The 20,072-nt window shown below is 39.6% G+C and overlaps 1 protein-coding gene across 1 annotated transcript; it reads left to right on the forward strand.

Annotated features, from left to right (window-relative positions):
* Positions 1 to 898: 898 nt before the first annotated feature.
* MICOS13 (mitochondrial contact site and cristae organizing system subunit 13) lies at positions 899 to 8,207 on the forward strand. The gene is made up of 4 exons (XM_075206562.1): positions 899 to 1,003; positions 1,324 to 1,480; positions 7,073 to 7,124; positions 8,062 to 8,207. The coding sequence occupies exons 1-4, from the start codon at positions 975 to 977 to the stop codon at positions 8,157 to 8,159; spliced, it is 336 nt and encodes a 111-aa protein (XP_075062663.1). The 5' UTR covers positions 899 to 974; the 3' UTR covers positions 8,160 to 8,207.
* The last annotated feature ends 11,865 nt before the right edge of the window (positions 8,208 to 20,072 follow it).

A 20,072-nucleotide genomic window follows, 5' to 3' on the forward strand; every position in this document is an offset into this window, starting at 1 on the left:
TTACTGCTTTATCGGCTTCATTTGCCATATCAGTGTAGAAATGTGTCCTCTTGTGTTTATAAAGGTTTTCTAAATGGAGATTCATTGTAGAAAATGGTGTCATAGAAAAGGACGGGCCCCTGTAAGTTGGGCTTTATAGGATTAGTTTGGGCTTGCTTTTCACTAAGCGGTTGCTTGTTTTTCCTTTCAGAGTTGGCAACCCTGGTAGTAATACCTCCCTACCATCCCGATTTAGTCGGGACTGTCCCGATTTGAGAACTTGCCATCCCGATCGGGACAGCTTTGTCCCCATTGTTGGCCAATATTCTGTTCATACCGCTGCTCTGCATGGTGCTGAACAGGTGACCAATGTGCACAGCAATGAAGGGGTTTGTATGGGAGGGGAGGAGGGAATATGGCACACTGGCAGCCAAGTGCTGCAAGTGCTTTCAAAAGTAACCATGCCTTTATCTTGATGTGCCACTCCATCATGACATGGCCATCCTGATGCTAACTACCCAAATGTTGGGAAGTATGTGTAGTGGCACAATGCCCTATTAAGTACATTTATTTTGGTGTTTACATTTTCTTATTCACTACCTGTATATAGCATGTTTATTTCATTTCATGTATTGTATTTCTAACATACTGTATGTTCACTCCATTTCCTTGACATAATTTTGTGGTTATTTTGTTCCTTGCGTTTGCTATATCCCGTTTACAAAGACTTTACATGAACGAAGTCAGTTTCAATTCACCCATAACATAACATCATGCACGCAGTGAAGTATACTAATGCATATTTTTCATAATTTACCCATGTGTCAAAATGGAACACTGTAATAAAATGTCATCCTGTGTGGTGTCATCATAACGACCGAGAAAATATGAAAATAAACTACAAGTCCCGAGCTGCACTGCAGCTGCCCTCACACATGTGACCGGAAGTAACTGCGCTCTCAGGCTCAGCAAGGGTGCCCTTGTTGAAAAGAAACATGGCGCCTGCTGTGCTGCGATTCTTGAAGTGAGTCATTGGTTTAATATATTATTCCTAACGATGTTAATAAAGTTGTGCATTGTTTGGTAACGATACATGTACCATCTGTCCTGGAAATTCATCACATGCTGTGCTGATAGCAGTCAGTATTATGGGGGATATACACAGATGACAGTGTTATTAGTTGTAGGATAGTTCAGCTTTAGACTGGTAAATACCATTACCCAGTGGACACTTAGAAGTTATTAAACTACGATCTAAAAAGGTGTACTTCAATGACATTAGGAATTTCCTTCAGTACGAAGAACGTTATAGACACCAAGCTGATGACTGTAACTATCTTGCAGGTTTACCACAAAGACACTGGTGGCAGGAGGCGCAGTCTATGTGGCCTATGACTATGGCCTGCTTGGAAGTGGCGCTGAGGGAGAAGAAGCCCTGAAGAAGACTACAGCAGCTGTACCGCCTGCTCTTCATGAATGGGCAGATTATTTTGGCTTGCAGGTATAAGCAAGGTTCAGCACTTGAATATTTCTAGAAATGTCATTTTTGAAAAGCCTGTAACAGTTATTCTTCAAATCATAATCAAATACTGTGTGTAACATTAAAGAGAACCTGGCACCTTTCTATGTTGATAATAGTGTACTATATATGAAATTATTTGCAGTCATATGTAGTCTTTAGAAGAACTCCCACCTTGTAATTTAATGAGCCAAACTCTCAAAGCTATCTCAAAACAATCCTATGCTTCCCATACTGACCCAGGATCGCACAATATCAAAGCACAACAAATACTCCTCATAATAACAATCATAAAAACAGAAAGCATATTCTGAAGTTGTAGGAATTTGGCACATAATCAATATACATGATGAAAAATGTAAAGATCCAAACATTGGCCAGATGAATGTAAGGAGGGCCCTAATGGTCCTATTCAGTGGGAGGAGGTGGTGAGGGCATATTTAGTAGTGAAAGGGGTAGTGGGTAGGAGAAAGGAACTGATAAGTCATTTAAAAAAATATTTAATATAACATTTAAATAGTAAATCCCTACTAATTGAAGCAACAAATATTACTAAACATGTTTTGCCTTAAGCTAGGTACACACTACACAGTTTTCATCCAATAATTGGCTAAATCAGGCGATATACGACTGCTCGTTCAAAAGTCGGGTCAGTGTGTGCAGTGACACGATGGTCGAAAGTCTGTCCAAATGGACGATTGTCACCTCATTTGGTTGGTCGTACCGTTTAATATTTTCGTTCCAATCTCGTTTCCGTTGTGTAGTGTGTATAAACTTCTGACTGATCCACAACAGTGAGTACGAAATTACAGTCCTTGCTCACGACAACATGGCTGTAAAAAGTCGCTAAAGGGACATCCGCTCTTCCCTTTATCGTCCTAAACAAGGCTAGTGTGTATGCAGTCCATGGACCGAGCGATCGGAACATCGATCGCATGTAAAATCGATCGGCATAAAAAGTTGGAAAATTCTGTAGTGTGTACCCAGCTTCAGCTGTACTAGTTCTCTAGTAACAAATTCTCAGGTCAATAAAGGAACATTCAGCTAAACAATTGAAAATTTCAGATATGAACCATTATTTATTTACTATCCTTTATATAGCACCTACATAACACCCAGCTCTTAACAGAGTATTGACTGATTGCTTCAGTCCCTGTCCCATTCTAGCTTGCAGTGTAATTTCTCATTCACACTAGGGTTAATTTTGTCAAAAGCCAGTTAACCTACCAGTATGTTCTTGAGTGTGGGAGTAAACCCATGCAAACATGGGAAGAACATACAAACTCCACATAGCTAGTGCCCCATCGTTGTGAGTCAACAATGCTAATCACTGTGCCACCAAACCATGAAGGTAAAACACATAGTTCACATTGCTTGTTTTTAATTCTCTTCTTTGTAAAATATACATATACCCTATGGTTGTGTAGGGATTCACTCAAAATTGTATATTGGACCAGTGGGCAGCACGGTGGCTCAGTGATCAGCACTTATGCTTCTCAGTGCTGAGGTGATGAGTTTGATTCCTGACCAAGGTCTTATCTATGTGATGTTTGTATGTTCCCTACGTGTTTGCGTGGGGTTGCTCTGGTTTCCTCCCACACTCCAAAAACTTAATAGTAGATTAATTGGCTGTGAATTTACACTGTAAGCTTCAGTGGGGCAAGGATTGATGTTAGTAACAAATATTATACGTACAGCGCTTGGAAAGTTGTTTGGGTAATATAAAAAATGATGATTGCCTGGAGTTGCTACGATATCACAGTATCTATGAACAACATCAAATATTTGACATTGTGTATAGTGTCAACTACCTTAGTGGTACTGAACTTTTTTTTTCTTTTAGCTGTGTCCCACAGTCTCCATGTGCCATTATTATGGGACCCCAAAACAAGTTATTTAATGAGAATAAATTTCTGATAACCTACTTTGTTGATCACCTTCAATCTACCTCACTGCAGGTTATTGTTGTTTAGTACAAATCATTAAGAATTGGATAGACTTTCTCAAACACCCTTCAGTGGTCTTGCTGAGAGGAAGCCAAATGTGCTTAGGAATAGTGCTTCATTTGTAATTAAAATGAATGTGAAATATCGCAAGCATCTGAAACCCCTTTGCATACTTAATTATGAAATTAAATTATTAATAACTTTTTTTCTTTTTGAGCCATTAAAATTGTTGCAATTGTCTTTTTTTCCTTTTACTAATTCCTAGTAATAGCTATAGTGTAGTCATCTATGATTATTGTTTCCAAAAAGAGATATACCATTTGGGTGTTTCCATTTTAAATTAAGAGGGAGTGATATTCTAGTTCATTGTTTACTTTTAAAACACATTTGTTAGGAAAATATGGTGGCTAGAAAATGTGTGCAATTCCCTGCATTCATTTAAGTGGAGCTTTGAATGGCTCTAGAATAGTAATCAATAAATCATCAAAGTGTTGCTAAAGGTCATTTAAAGTGTGCAAAAGCACAGATTTGTTAGCCTGCTACTTTTGCATTAATACACCTGTTTTTATGGGTAAGTAACTGGATTTGCAGACCAGCACTGTTCTGTAGGGGTGTAAAGGCTTGTACAGTCTGATGGGAGGAGTTTGGCAGATCAGAAGTGTTCTCAGGTGGACACACAGCTCTTTTCTGCTGGACTAATGTGCCAAAGAAAAGAGGACCGCATAAATACATAAGTGAATCCCACAACTGTGAATGTACCTTACAGTGCCGTAACTAGACATTTTAGTGCCCTGGGCGAGACAGGGCACCGGCGCCCCCCAAGTGGGAGTGGCATTTGACAAGTGGGTGTGGCTAGCACTTTACTGAAAGAATATAATGCCCTAATGACCATTTAAATTATGCAAAAAATATATAGCGATAGGTATTCTAATATTTTATGCAAATAAAAACAGCAAAACTGTCTCTGTCTGTATGTTAAGGAATTTAGACTGTAAGCCCCAATGGGGCAGGGAGTGATGTAAAAGAGTTCTCTGTACAGCAGTACGGAAGAAATTCATAAGTTTAGTTGTGATCAAGCCGACCAAATACACAAGATATTGATTGTATCACTGTCAAACAACATCATAGTAACATTTTCAGCCAATGCTCTTTATGTACTATAGTAGAAGGGACAGTTACATAAATACTTAGGTTCAAGTGAGGCACTACCCACCCCCAAAGTGGCACCAATGGGAGAAGTGACTTCTGCGTGTTGTTGATTTTATTTCACAATTCAGGAATGACGTTTACTCAGCTTAGGAGGTCACTTAATATTGGAAACCCAGTATGTTTTTGCAAAATGCCTTTTTTCAACAATCCGGTATCTTTTATACTAAACAATTGATCTATAAGTGATCTGAAATGTATCCATATTAAAGTGCTTGTTTATTAATTTCAGAAATCCGAAAAGTTGATGGATTTAATCGGACAAATGTATTTTTGATAATTGTTTAAGCTAGCTTTTTATTTTATATAGAAAGGAGAATCCTTATGACATACATTACTATTTTAATATAGTACGCTAAAAAGAGGCAAGATGGGAATATTAAGTCAAGTAACAGAACAGATCTTATAGGTCAGAGGGTAGTAAAGAAAATAAATGTACACCATTGTGCCTCCTTTAGCACTCACAAGCGCCCACAAGCAAAAAGGAGATTTAATTTTGCAGAACACGAATATTTTTTTATTTTTTATATTTTAGTTTTTTCTAAAATACATTTGACCTACTAACTTGCTGGATAAGTTAATAAATAAGCACTTTGGGTACATTCCAGATCGCTTATAGTTCAATTGTTTAGTAAAACAGTTACTGGATTGTTGCAAAAGGCATTTTGCAAAAAAATGCTGGGTTTTGAATAGTGAGTGACCTCCTAAGCTGAGTAAAAATACATAGTCTGCTCACACACACATAATATAAATACAATTTTACTTCCCTTTCCATTGCCTTTATCTCTTCTCTTCTCTTCTGTACTGTACTGTTCTTCTTTGCTGCGCTGCCCCTATCTGCCCCAGCAGTGCTCCTCGCTGAATATGACGTCGGGCGTGACGTCCGACATTCAGTGGGAGCGAGGAGACTGCCGGGAGCCGCCGGGAGATCAGGTGACCTTTTTTTTTTTTTTTTTTCCTTCCTTTTTTATTAACTCTATTAACACTGCTGCAATTTATTTTTTTTACTATGCCGGCGGGGAGGGGAAGGTAGCGGGTGGCTGCTGCGCCCTCTTGGGCTTGCGCCCGGGGCGACGGCACTGCCCGCACCACCCTAGTTACGGCTCTGGTACCTTAGCTCAACTTCATCCCTATACTTTTAATGGAGCACATTCTTCGACCAATATAATTACAACATCCATACACACAAGGGACAGATATCTCTACTCTCATGGTTATTTTGAAACATGCATGAAAGTAAATTGAGCAATATTTTAGGTGAAATAATGTTAAAGTTTAAATGTAATGCACAAGGTGCCCCTATAGTGATAGAAGGTTGGACTTTGATGCGACTTTATCACCATGTGCACTTTTCAGAGTATTTGCAAACCTTTTATAGTGTTATTTTCAAAGATTGGGAAGTGGGTGTATGCTTTGAATTGCTCTAGGCAAACAGATACCATTGTGCAGAAACACTTGTCATGTTGATAAAGCCTTTGACAAACAAGTATCAGACCTCAAGCACTCTTTGCTCTATTTTTTTGTTTGGCAGGTGTTAGAATAAAGTACTATCAATGCATTTCTTCATAGTGATCCATGCAAGCTATGTTCGCCATCTGGTGAATACAGCACAGACCAATATATCATGGTCAAATGTAAATCTGTATATGTCTGTACGACATAAAGGGACAGCTGCCTATTGTTTTGCAAAACTAATGCATCGGCCAGTTTGGTCATTTTCAATCATATTTGCTCTAAAACTCTGTGACTTTGGGCCCAAATGCTTAAACTACCTGATCAATAATTCAACCGATAAGTGCATTATCCTGAATGGTGCTATTTGAAATGTGGCTGTTCAGCTCCCCACTGAATGACCAGATGTGTCTGGTTTGGCATTCTTAGTGTGCTAAATGGCCAGATCATAGTTTGTGCCTAGCTTAAACTAATAATTCTTTAAAACTACTTTGGTAAATACTTCAAATCCATTGTCTACATTTATTTCAACAGTAAAATGGTAGGATGTAGACTTTTCTGCAAAATATTATGTACACTGTATAGGTTACAGCTATGGTCCTTTATTTACAATATGAAAACATTTTATACCACACTGTATATTAGTGGGATTAACGTACAAACAAACTATGTACAGTGACATAAAATCGTAAAATAGAAGGCAAAATGAACTCTTGACTAATAGAGATTACAATCTAAAATGAAAAACAACTATTCACCAATTTATGCTGTTTTTATATGCAATTTGAACAGTAGTGGCCTTTTGTATAAATAATAGTGTAGCTACACAGGAACACGTAATTGTATAATTTAGGTTCGATTTGTGCTGTACACACAATACTTTTTACCGATGTAACTATTTTTTTGTGCACATAAAAATAAAAGCCTTTTAAAAAGATATATACATATATTTTTTTCTTTTCTATTACAGCTTCCATCTCCACCTAAATTTGACTTTTCCCTCTGTGAGTCTTGGAACTGGGGTAAATATTTCCTTTTTGATTTTAGGGCTACTTCCTGGATGGACATATATTACTCTAATATATACATATTTTGCATGATTTCATCTTCCTACATTAAGTTATTACATGCTTTTTTTTTACAACCCCAACCTTCGCCAAGTGTCCTACTTTTAATTAATTTCATAGCAATAACAATAACATTTTTAAGCTTCCAAAGAAGCCAGTTAATTCATTGAACACTGAATTGTGCATTTGCCATTTACAGTTGTGCATTTTCAGTGTTTTTCATTAAATACTTTACTCACATGTTTTCCAGAGTATGGCAAGTGCTGAGATTACATTCCAAGTTAAGAATGCTGCACGCTTTTTAGAGCTCATCAGAGTTTTAAAGGGTTTCTGCACTTCCAGTTCAAGTCCTATACAGACAGCCTCGCTGAAACTCATAAGACTGCTACAGAAATGGGGAGACTTATCCGCTACCTGTCTTTTTTAGATTGGAAGCTGTTGGTGTTAGACCTTCTCTTAGTTTTACCTGTCTGTGCTCATATTTAACATGTATTCCCCTTTTGTACAGTATTGAGGTGTGTGTTTTTACTGTAAAGGTAAATTATGATATTTCAGTTATAGGTAAATTAAAAAAAAAATAGATTGCCTTGTGTCATTTTTTACAACCTTGCTATTTTATTTAAGTATAGCCAGGATTTCTTCACTGTTAAGTGGTAAAGATAGACTTGCCAAATGGATTTAAAGTAGGTATTTGTCCAGGAGGTGTATATAAGTTTGAATGAAGCAAGTAAACCAGAAGGCTTTGTCTTTTTCCACCTGGCTATGTTACACTTCTCTTTTAACACATGTCTTATTGACCAAACATCATTTTCTAAGCACAATCCATTATTGCAGTGTCCATAAGCTATTCACAAGCAGTCTCTTTCTTTTTAACTCTGTGCTCTTCTTGTAGGTGTACAGAAGTCAGTGTGTGCTCTCTCCTGTGCCCCAACCAAAGCTTGTGAGTACACGGCGGAGAGCTGGAAATACGTGAAAGATTTGGTGAAATGATTGCAGTGTATGTAAATAATAAAAAAATAAAAATACTTTATTTATGCATTTATTTTTCCTTTGTGTATTTTGTATGCTTTCAGTTGTTGAAACTTACACTGTTATTGTCACATTTTACTTTGTTACAGCATGGGACCATGATAGATTTATTTGAAATGTATTCCCATAGTCAACACAAAGTACTCGATAATGTGGCAAAAAAAAATTAATCTAACCATGTGTCCAAATTAATTGAAAAAAGGTGATTGCATTATTTACCCACTTGCTATTTTCGTACTAGATTTATAACCAACTTTCTTCACATACTTTATTAGAGTCCACCTGTGTGTAGCTAAGGTGTGTTAAATGATTACAGCATAAATACACCTGTCTCTGTGACCTCCCACGGGTGGCTTTCTAAGCTCAGACTACAAAATGAAGACCAAAGAACATTCCAAGTAGACACGGGAAAAGGTCATTGAGAAGTACCAATCAGGAAAACGGTAGTAGAATGTTTTCGAGGTATTTAATATACCCTGAAGCACAGTTAAGTCCATCATACAAAAATTAAGAAAATATGGAAGACTGTGAATCTGCCTAGAATAGGCCGTCCACCAAAACTGAGTGCTGAGTAAGGAAAGCAAATGTTAACTCTAAAGGAACTATATTCTTCCATAACTGAGATGGGAGTAAATGTTCGTGGGAAAACAATAGCATGCACGTTTCATAAATTTTGGATGTATGGAAAGGTGACCAGTAGAAAGCCCTTGTTTAAACCAACTTACATCAAAGCCTGGCTACAATTTGCCCGAATACGTGGGAGATATAACCATGTAGAGGTAGATCCTATGCTCTAATGGGATGAAAAATGTAACTTTCAGGCTCGATTTTAAGCACTGTGCTTAACCTAACACTGAACATCCCATTAAAACACCACCCCTACAGTGAAGCATAATGTTGGCAACATCATGTTATGGGGATGCTTAACTGCAGCAGGGATGGGAAAGCTGATAAAATAGAGAGGAGAATGGACATAGCAAAGTACAGAGCAATCTTGGAGGAAAACCAGATACAGTCTACAAGAGCACTTGGACAAAGATTTATCTTCCAAAGCATAGAGAAAATGCCAGAGTGGAGTGGCTTGCCACCAAAAAGGTTAATGTCCTGGAGTTGCATAGTCAAAGTCCAGATCTCTCAATCCAATTGAGTATATGTGGTAGCATTTAAAAATTTCTGCAAGCAGTCATCATCCAACTTGATGGAGCTTCAGCAATTTTGCCAAGAAGAATAGGCTAAAATCCCGGTGACTAGATGTGCAAAAACCGATACACTTAACTCAGATAGACTCGGGGCTATAACTTCTGTCAAAGGTGGTTCTATCAAGTATTAACTCTGGGCAGGGGGTAAATATGAATGCAATTTTTTTGTTCATAATTTAATTTTGAACAAATGGATTATATTATTTTGACACATTATCGAGTACTTTGTGTTAATTAGTGGGTTTTCACTTTGGTATTTAATTTTCTACTGAGACTTTTTACTTCCTGTAGTATCTACATAATGTATAGTCATGGGAATCTCCTTCACTAGGGGGAAGGATAAACAAACAAAAAATAAAAATATATAATACATTACACCGACATACCGCTACTTCTTGTTGGAAGTGGACAATTGCAAGAGAGATCTTTGGCAAGAGTTCTACTAGAAATTGATACAGCGGTGATTCACTTTGAAACAGGGTAACCAGCTACAGGGATCAGTTCTCAGTACCCCCCATGGAGACATAACATTTTAGCAGACATCAGTCTATGCGTCACATTCCTGAATATTCTTGGCTTGAGACAAGGGACATCTATTTCTATCTCTACTCTCTGCATGTTAACAAACCGTGACACGGAACATCCTATCAGGCTGCAGATCCTGCTATTTCATAAGCAGGACCAAAGTTCTCTTTACTTACTACTACCTCTCTATCACATCTGTATGATTAACAGTTTTTAGGGATGAAACTGGTTCTGCATCGCTATCTGATTACCGGCATAGTATTTTTATGAATGAAAACTTAATGATTGTAGTGCAGAGCTGGGATCTCCCAGGTATAATGTTGGAGGAGGGGATCATCAGTTTGAATAATTTATTATCTATCATGAATGAATGGGCTGTGTGAGTGGTTTCACTTATAAATGACTAGAAAGTAAAACAAAAAAAGGTGAATCTGTGCTGCTTTAATCTTATTTGAAATAATTTAGATTCTGCAGATCCCAGGCAGTTATTCCTATGTAGGAAAAAAAACTTGTTACTTCTGATGTACTGACATAAAACAAGAGGAATATAAAGAAAGAGACAGAACTTGCAGCAAGTAGCCTATTTGAAGCAAAGTAGACAAAAATCTATTGCTACATGTATCAAAACGGAGTTTGTGGTGTATGCTAAAAGCTAAATACAGCTCTAAGAATTGGAAGTGAGAAGTGTATGAATAATAGGAACACAATAAATATTTTCCTTAAGAATTTTGCCTATCTATTTTAAGTGTTTAATATTTTCCTTCAGCTAAGGTTTTAAGGATTTTAAAGTGTTTTATATAGAAAATGGGTACTTTATTGGATTATACATGCCAGTGGGCACTTTACAAAGTTCCCTTTTGATCCCTTACATTTCTATATTGTGTATATTTTGTCAATAGAAATGACCAAATTTCCCCAAAAAAACAAAATGGAATAATATGTATTACTATTATTTACTCATTAGTGTTGTAAGGGTTCTTTTTTTCTGGTCAGATCAGTATTCATACATGTCCGCTTTCCAAGGATAACAGATAACCAGGGCTTTTAAAAAGCTTCAGAAAGACAGTGGCAATCTCCATCTTGTCTGTTGTGGGTAAGAGGGAAAACAGGAGCAGTTGGTGAGGGGATGAGAGAAGCAGGGGGTGAAGCACAGAGGAGACAGAGACACCGGTTGAATATAGGGGAATTTGGGGATAGTGGACAATGTAAACTTATAAGGGAAGGGAGAAGAACACATGGAAGATATAAAGGGAGAAGTGAAGAACTGATCAGCCACAACATTAAAACCACTGAAAAGTGAAGTGAATAACAGTGATTATATCATTACATTGGCACCTGTCAAGGGGTGGGATACAATAGGCAGCAAGGGAACAGTCCGTTCTTAAAGTTAATGTGGTGGAAGCAGGAAAAATGGGCAAGCGTACGAATCTGAGCAACTTTTACAAGGACCAAATTGTAATGGCTAGATGACTGGCTCAGATCATCTCCAAAATGGCAGGTCTTGTGGGGGTGTTCCTGGTATGCAGTGGACAATACGTACCAAAACTGGTCCAAGGAAGGTGATTGGCTAGCCCGTCTGGTCCAATCCCACAGAAGATTTTCTGTAGAACAAATTGCTTAAAAAGTTAATGCTGGCTATGATAGAAAGGTGTCAGAACACACAGTGCATTGCAGCTTGCTGCGTTGTCAAAGACCGGTCTGAGTGCCCAAGCTGACCACTGTCCACCACCCGAAGCGCATATAATGGACACATGCGGGCCACAACTGGACCATGGAGTAGTGCTAGAAGATGGCCTGGCCTGATGAATTACCTTTACTTTTAAATCATGTGGACGGCCGGGTGCGTGTGTGTTGTTTACCTAAAGGAAGAGATGGCACCAGGATGCACTGTGGGAAGAAGGCAAGTCGGCAGAGGCATTGTGATGATCTGGGCAATGTTCTGCTGGGAAACCTTAATGTCACGGGCACTAGGAGTCTTTGCCCAGGATATCACCAGATGATGGACTTACCAGAGTAATATAGCTGGTACTATGGTTCTCTGGTAGCAGGGTGACAACGGAACAGGAGAATCAGCAGATGGTGAGAGAATGCTCAAGGAAAGTCTATGATTAGCAGCAACTGGTAATGAGTAGATGTATGTACACGAGGAACCAGATGGACAAGTAAACGTGAGGAAAGTCAGTGGTCTGCGTATAGCAAGTTGTACCACTGCTATAGTGAGGAGGAATGTCCAGGAGTAGCGAGGAGGTAGTGAGAGTCAGCGGTCTGCGTATAGCAAGTTGTACCGCTGTCTATAGTGAAGGAATGGAGTCCAGGTGAAAGTAGGTAACGGGGAAGAGAGGATACTTGAAACTGGTGTCACAGGGAACAGGAGTCTGGTCTGCGTCAGCAAGTTGTACCACTGCTATATATATGTGAGGAGGGGCACGAGGAGATGAATGTAAAGCAGAGTATACACGGGGCACACAGTACTTGATCCCACGATGATATCCACAATACAACAATAACTGACAAGCGCTGCTTGAAGCATACAAAGTCACAATAGCTATCCAGGCAATAGGAAACAAAGTCAATGGTAATAATAGCTTCAGTGGATAGGAGGTTCCGGAGAAGAACACAACTCAGTCCAGATGGATATGCAATAAAAAAGCAAAGTCAATGGAAAGTATGCATACCGCGGTTCAGGAGAGCAGGCTGTCAGAGAGACGTGCAGGGATACCTGAACGGCTGGAGGCCAGCAGGAGGAGAGACCACTGGAGGGTGGAAGCAGTAATCAGGTTGGTGCAGCGCACGGCAGGTAATCCAGAATCAACGAAGCAATACTCAGGAAGCAGTAGTAAGTGAAACTGGAAACATGATGAACACGGGAGAGTTGAGGCTGTCTGGTATCCAGTAGTAGTGGTGGAGGCAGCGGAGAGAAGGCACGCTGAACACGGGAGAGTAGAGGCGGTCTGGAACCCTGTAGTAGTAACGGAGGCAGCGGAGAGCTGACACAATAAACACAGGAGAGTTGAGACGATCTGGAACACTGTAGTAGTAACGGAGGCGGCGGAGAGCAGACACGCTAAACACAGGAGGGTTGAGACGAACTGGAGTCCGGTGGTAGTAGCAGATAGGAATCAGCTGAGTGCAGGCACGATGAACACAGGGGAGTTGAAACAAACTGGAGTCCGGTCCTAGTAGCAGATAGGAATCAGCTGAGTGCAGGCACGATGAACACGGGAGTTGAAGTGGTCTGGAAACCACAATAGCAGTAAACAGGAATCAGCAGAAGCTGAATACACGAACACAGGAACACCTTCAGAGGCTCATGAGGAATGAGACTCCAAGATCAGGCAACCAGGTAATGATCACAGGTGGTTTAAATAGGGAGGGTTGCCTGATCATCCAATCAATTAAAAGCAACAGGTACTGAAGGTTTGATAAGGGCTGCACATGCGCAGACCCTCAGGATGGCGGACGGCCACGGTTCCTAAACACACGGGAAATGGCACTTACAGTCCGGTGAGTGACACTTAAGTTCTGGCATTCATGTGGATGTTACTTTGACACATACCACCTACCTAAATATTGTTGCAGACCAAGTACACCTCTTCACGGCAATGGTATTCCTTGTTCGCAGTGGCCGCTTTCAGCAGGATAATGCGCCCTGACACAAATTGTTCAGGAATGGTTTGAGGAACATGACAGAGTTCAAGGTGTTGACTCGGCCTCCAAATTTCCAAAATCTCAATGCAACCGAGCAACTGTAGGAAAAACAAGTCCATAGAGGCCCCACCTCGCAACTTACAGGACTTAAAGAATCTTGGTGCCAGATAGCACAGAACACCTTCAGAGGTCTTGTGGGAGTCCATGTTTTGACAGGTCAGAGCTGCTTTGGTTTTACGAGGGGGACTTACACAATATTGGGCAGGTGGTTTTAAGTTGTGGCTGATCACGAGAGAGATGTGGATGGAAACGGTAGAAGCAATTAGACATGAGAGCTGTGAGTCCAAAAGGAATACAACACTATGTAAATCCCTAAAGCTTATAGTCCCTGGTGTTAGGATCCCCTCCAGCCAGCACAACAACACCCGGAATCTACTCCGCAAGTCTGGTGTTCACTGGAGCCCCTAGTGGTGGGGACAGAGGGTCGTGTGATGTGCACCAGCTGTGGAGAACCCAGGAGCAGAGGGTTATGGCAGACAGCGTATCCAGAGAACAGGCCGAGGTCAGGGGTCACTTGCTAGATAGAATCGTCAGAAAACACGCCAGGGGTCGGGGTCACGAGCAAATCAGCAGGATAAGAGGTACAAGCCAGAAGGTCAAGGGTACAGGCAGGGGTCATACATGGCAAACGGAGGTCCAAAGGTTTAACACCAACTGCACTGCAACACAGAAGTCTGGAAGCTATAACCAACAGGGAGGCTAAGCCCTCCCTGCCTTAAATACCAAACATGACCAATCAGAGCCTAGCTCTGAAACTGCCCGCAGCCTATGCCTAATAAATTAAGTAGTAAATAATTAGCCCACAATCTTGTTACTAATCCTGCGCACGCGCCCGGCTGCCTCATAGTGCCGGGACGCGGCGCTGAACAGAATAGCGTCCGACCGTTGCCTTAGCAACGGTCGAGCTGACCCCGGATGTGGCGTCCCGGTCATCATAGCGACGGCCGGGACGGAGGTAGGAGAGTCGCAGCGGCTGGGCACCGCCGCGGCTCGTAACACCTGACCATTCATTTAGACCTGAAGTGTCCAAGTTCAGTCCTCAAGGGCTACCAGTAGTTCATGGTTTCAGGATCTCTGTCTGCAGAAACAGGTAAGATAATTACTGATCCTTCCAAATAGAGTAACTCATGTGTGCATGATTAAAGAAATCCTGAAAAAAATTAACTATTGGAAGCCCTTGAGGAAAACCAGCAATTCCCACTTTGATCACTGTATCTATCTATATATATCTATATATATATATATATATATATATATATATATATATAAATATATATATATGAACAGAGAAAGGAAATAGATAAGGGAAACATACAGGGTAACATGGACGATATAAGGGAGACATGAGGGAGAGGTAATTGGACACAGGAGAGGTGGGGGACACATCATTTAATATGTTTTGTATCATACGATATTGTGTTAAAATGCATCTAAAATTAGTTTTAATCTATTAAAACCCCTATACTTCAGGGGACCTAGGTGGCCCCTGCTCCCATGGAATTCAAAGTCCCATACTAGCACTTCTATACATACAGTATATACACACACACCGATTAAAAACCCTATTGAGCCCAAAAATCAATAGAACATTTGATTATGTAGTTTAAAATCTAAAATAAAGTAATACAAGTATGTTGTGGTATCCTCTGTATCTGTGGTTTGAGGCTTGAGCATTTTCTTGTGGTCAATGTTCTTTTAAGTGTTCACTGCATACAGTAAGCTTTTTCTATCTCCTTTCCTCAAGGACAATATGTGGGATAATTACTTACTTAATTGGATTCACCTGTGTAAAGTAAATAAAGTAACAGCTTAAAGAAAACATTGCATTAAGGAATGTTATTTAACCATATCACTGCTAAGTCATAAGAATAGCCTAAGCAAACCAGAAAGAAATTATTTATATAATCTTGTAATCCTACTTATAATCAAGTACCATATACTTATTTTGGTTGTGGGTGACGGGAGCATTTTGGCCAGTCACTTGACATGCTAAGTATTTGTTGTCCTTCTTTACTCCTGTAAAACTGAGAGTTGCCCTCTGAATTTATTCAGCACCTTCCATCTGTATTTTGTCTATCTACATCCTACAAACACAAGCTAGATAGAAATTGGCAATGTGTTCTTCATCGGCACTCTGAACAGCAACAAAGCAATGTAAAAAACCTTGCCCGGGATGTATTGAAGTGCGGTTTCATCACATTTCCATTTTTCATGTGGTTTGATGTGCTGTTTTTAAGCCATGCAATTTAACAAAGGCAAAATTTCATGCTAAATTGCATGAATTAAAAATGCAAAAGCTCAAACTGCACTTGCAGTTTTAGAAGGTGGCAACATACAAAGTTGTAATGTATCAAACTGCTATTTACAATACCTCCTGGAAAACAGCAAGAAAAAAAATATAATACCTTAGATAGAGATTGGTAAAGTTGTACAACTTGAATGGGGGTTAAGCATGATGCCTATAAAAAAAATGGACAAAAAGGCTGGTCGTATGGATCTGTCAAAATCGCAATGATTGTTTAAATGTGTGGCTTACTAAGTGGCGTATTTATTGAGCTCCTATTATGGCGAAAAGTAAAAATTTGCTATGTGCATGCTCAGAAACGGATCTTAGCCAATGAACACAATTGCATGCAATTCATGTCCAAATGCCACTGACACTTATGACTGCCTACTACTTGAGAGGCAGAACACTTATGCATGACTATATCAATGGTAATGTGGAAGTGCACATCTGTTTATAGATGAGGTTACAATCCTGCATGTTTTGATGACACAACTAAAAACTGCACAATAAAACAACGTTTGAAGTTCATGAGGTTTGGCTTGAATACCAGCGAGATTTTAGATGTTTTCAAATCGCTACACATCAGATGTGATTATCTGCTAGCCACTGGTTAATAAATACCGTGGTTTGTGTTTTCAAACCTCATTCAATTTATGTGTTTAAACACCGCATTCAAAACTGTGCTTTGTAAATCTCACCGCCCTTTGACTCCATTAGCCACCTGGAAATATACCTATATAGCTGGAATAGTTGATCTTGTTGAACACTTAAAAGGATGACCTTATTAATAATATATCATTGGTCATTATGGAGAACTTGTATGCTTTTAAATTTTGCCACCTAAAGTCTATACATCGTAAATGAGAGTTTATGAGAATTGAAGCTTTATTCAGTTAAAGTGATTTAAAAAACAAAAAGCCATCCCAGGGAATGGAATTCATTTTATACATCTGAGAACTGTGATACTTTTACAACCTCAAGTTGTTAAGCATATTTCATCCTTAGGTTAGAAACCCTTGTCCCTGATGGGCTTAAAAGACAAATCGACATTCAGTGGAGTTTATGTTAAATATGCCCCCACCACACGCTCATACACATACAACGGATAGGGGGCTTCCTTTCTGGTCCCCTGTTCCCTGTAGTGGAGAGCCTCAGAAGCTCTCAACATTGAATGTCAGGGACTGTGATATTGAAGTGCTGCAGTTTCTTGGTGTCTCCATGTTCACTCTTGAACCAGGAGGGAATGAGAATTGTCTCCAGATGAATTACTTCAACATCAGAGTCCAGAATGAAAGCATGAAGGCCTCATCATAAAATGTGTACGAGAAAACCAGTCTTGCTTTTAACCTAGGTCAAAATAAAGCCAGTGGTACAGTGGTAAAGTTCGATATAGCAAATAGGTACCGCCTGTAGGGTGTGTTGGAAAATAGCTTAAAACAGCTAGAATGCATATTCTGGACCGCCAGGGAGTGTAAAGAAGTTGGTGGGATCATAAGTGGTGTCTGAAGGCTCTGGATAAGTGGTTCCGTCTAAGTAAAAATACTCAATGGCATACCAATGCTCATGGAAGATGAATGACTGGAAAAATTGTGGCAATTTGTCTAGTAAAGTATGTAGTGGAGGCTTTTAGGCCACCTAGTAATCTAGTAATCTGGGGTTGGTCAATATCTCTTGTTTATTTCTGGTTTTCTTTGAGCCCAGATAAATTTTGGAGTGTAAAATAGGTAAAATGTGTGTCATAAATGTTCTTTTAATCTTGGCACAGCTTCTAAATCATCAAATTACCTAGTCTGTAGCCAGACCACAGCTTGCCATAAAAGGTTTGTAGTTGTGGCCAAACCAAGATTATTACTTGAGAGAAATGATAGATAGTAGGTTATTGTTTAAACAATGCTTAAGATTTGAAACTTTAGATTTTACAGCCTGAGATTTGTTGGATAATAATCACCATCTCCGAAAATTGTTAGCTTTTCCTGGGTCTGCCCGGCTTCTACTCTGCATATATCTGGGTCCTACTTACAAACCCACAAGTGAAGACTCAAATTAAATGGTGAAGAATGGTGGGGTAAGGGGACACGCACCTTTTCTACAGGAAAAACTGGGCACTTGAGAATTGAGCATAATTATTCTCCGATTCATAATTACTCTACAAATCTCCCTGCTGAAAAATGGTAGGACGATTGAAAAGATTGAGGGGTATATTTATTAAACTACGAGTAGAAATAGTGGAGATGCTGCTTGTAGCAACCAATCAGATTCTAGTTACCCCCCCCCCCCCCCACACCCCTGGAGTCTAGACTTCAGTGCAGACCATTCACCCCATGACTTTAAAGTGCTTGACAGAAGGAGATTTATTACAGAAACACACAGGGGACAGCGCAGGACAGCAGAAAGTGTGAGTGCTGGTGCTGCTGGCATGTTCCTTCAGCCAGGGATCCTGTCGCATGTATGAGAGACACACAGATCTGAGGGTAAATCGTGCTAGTGTGTACACAGTAATCGGCATGCTGATCGAGGCTTTTTTTTTTCTGTCATGGAGAAAGTTGGTAAAACTATTGTATTGTTGGAAGTTTCTTGTAGTGTGTACCTAGCCTAAGTTGTAACCTTAAATCTGGCACAGATAAAAGGGAAAATCTGCAGATAACGCCAAACCGCTAAATACATTGAACAAGAAAAGGTAATGCTAGAGGTAGTGAAGCAAAGTGGTGCTGATGCATCCTTATCTAACTTATTAAGAATGCAATTGGTGGCAAACATTTATCAGTTGTGTTCAAAGCAATCTGTGTTTGCACATTCTAGCAATATAGCTTCACAAAATGAATTGACATTAGAGAACCCATTTTCAGAAACTGCTTGTGAAGAAGTATTAGGGTTTCATGATGAAGAGGACATAGTCATGCAACTAGATGCAGCTGCCATTCAGCGGGCACATAAAATGTGTTAAAAAAATTGTCTATGCCACTAATCATATCTTAAGCTGGGTACACACTACAGGGTTTTTGTCCAATAATCAGCTCAACCAGCCGACACATGACCGCTCATTCTAAAGTTGGGTCATTGTGTGTAGTGGCACGATGGTCGAAAGTCTGCCCAAATGGACGATTGTTGCCTCATTTGGTTGGTCGTACCGTTCAATATTTTCATTTCAGTCTCCTTTCCGTTGTGTAGTGTGTATAAATTTCCGACCGATCTGACCGATGTTGCTTCAGTGTGTACGAAATTAAAATCATTGCTCACGACAATATGGCTGTAAAAAGTCGCTAACGAGATGGCTGCTCTTCCCTTTATCGTCCTAAACAAGGCTAGTGTGTATGTAATCCATGGGCCGAGCGATCGGACCGTCGATCGGATGTAAAATCGATCGGCATAAAAAGTTGGTGAAAAATTCTGTAGTGTGTACCTAGCTTTAGAAGCATAACAACCTCCATCCCACCCAACCCAAAATATATTGTGGAGTAAGCTAAGAAAGCAAAAATACAATACCAGTCGGTGCCATGGCTGCAGGTTCTCCATCATTTACAACTAAGCAAAGAAAGTTTTCAGGCGCCAATTTAAGCTGAAAATGGAAAATTTGGAATTTTTTTCAGTGTGTCCAACCAGAATGTTGGGACTATTAGAAGGTAAAGTACAACAGGACAAATCCTAGTGTACTTTCCAGAAAAGTGCAGAAATTATAGCTTTACAAACGAATATACTTTTTACAGCACAAACATTATGCAGTATTTTTCATAGAATGTTTAATCATTCACATTAGTTCCTGATTTAGTGCAGCTTACAGTCTAAATTCTCTAGACACATTCTAGGGTTATTTTCATGAGAAGCCAACTAATCTACCAATATGTTTTGGACTGTGGGAGGAAACCCATGCAAGCAGGGGGAGAACATGCAAACTCCACAAAGACAGTGTCCTTGTAAGAACAGAACTAATGACCCCCCCAGTGCTATGAAAGAACAATGTTGTCCACTGTGCCAAGTTTGTTTAATCTACAGCATTTCAGGAATTGATGGCTTGTGAATAATCAAGATGGCAAGTTCCTAGTTGCTATTATTTTTTATACATAGCTCTACTGGTATTAGGTTTTAATCTATTTAGATTTTTATATTACGTATGAATATTTGTATGTATGTGTCATGTGCAAGCTAATGTTTAGGCAT

The sequence above is a fragment of the Mixophyes fleayi genome, chromosome 1 (genome assembly GCF_038048845.1).
Source record: "Mixophyes fleayi isolate aMixFle1 chromosome 1, aMixFle1.hap1, whole genome shotgun sequence".
Lineage (NCBI taxonomy): Eukaryota > Metazoa > Chordata > Amphibia > Anura > Limnodynastidae > Mixophyes > Mixophyes fleayi.

Coding starts and splice junctions, on each gene's coding strand:
- MICOS13 (XM_075206562.1), top strand. CDS start 975: ATGGCGCCTGCTGTGCTGCGATTCTTGAA. Junction 1,481..7,072: donor CAGATTATTTTGGCTTGCAG/GTATAAGCAAGG, acceptor TTTCTATTACAG/CTTCCATCTCCACCTAAATT. Junction 7,125..8,061: donor CTGTGAGTCTTGGAACTGGG/GTAAATATTTCC, acceptor CTCTTCTTGTAG/GTGTACAGAAGTCAGTGTGT.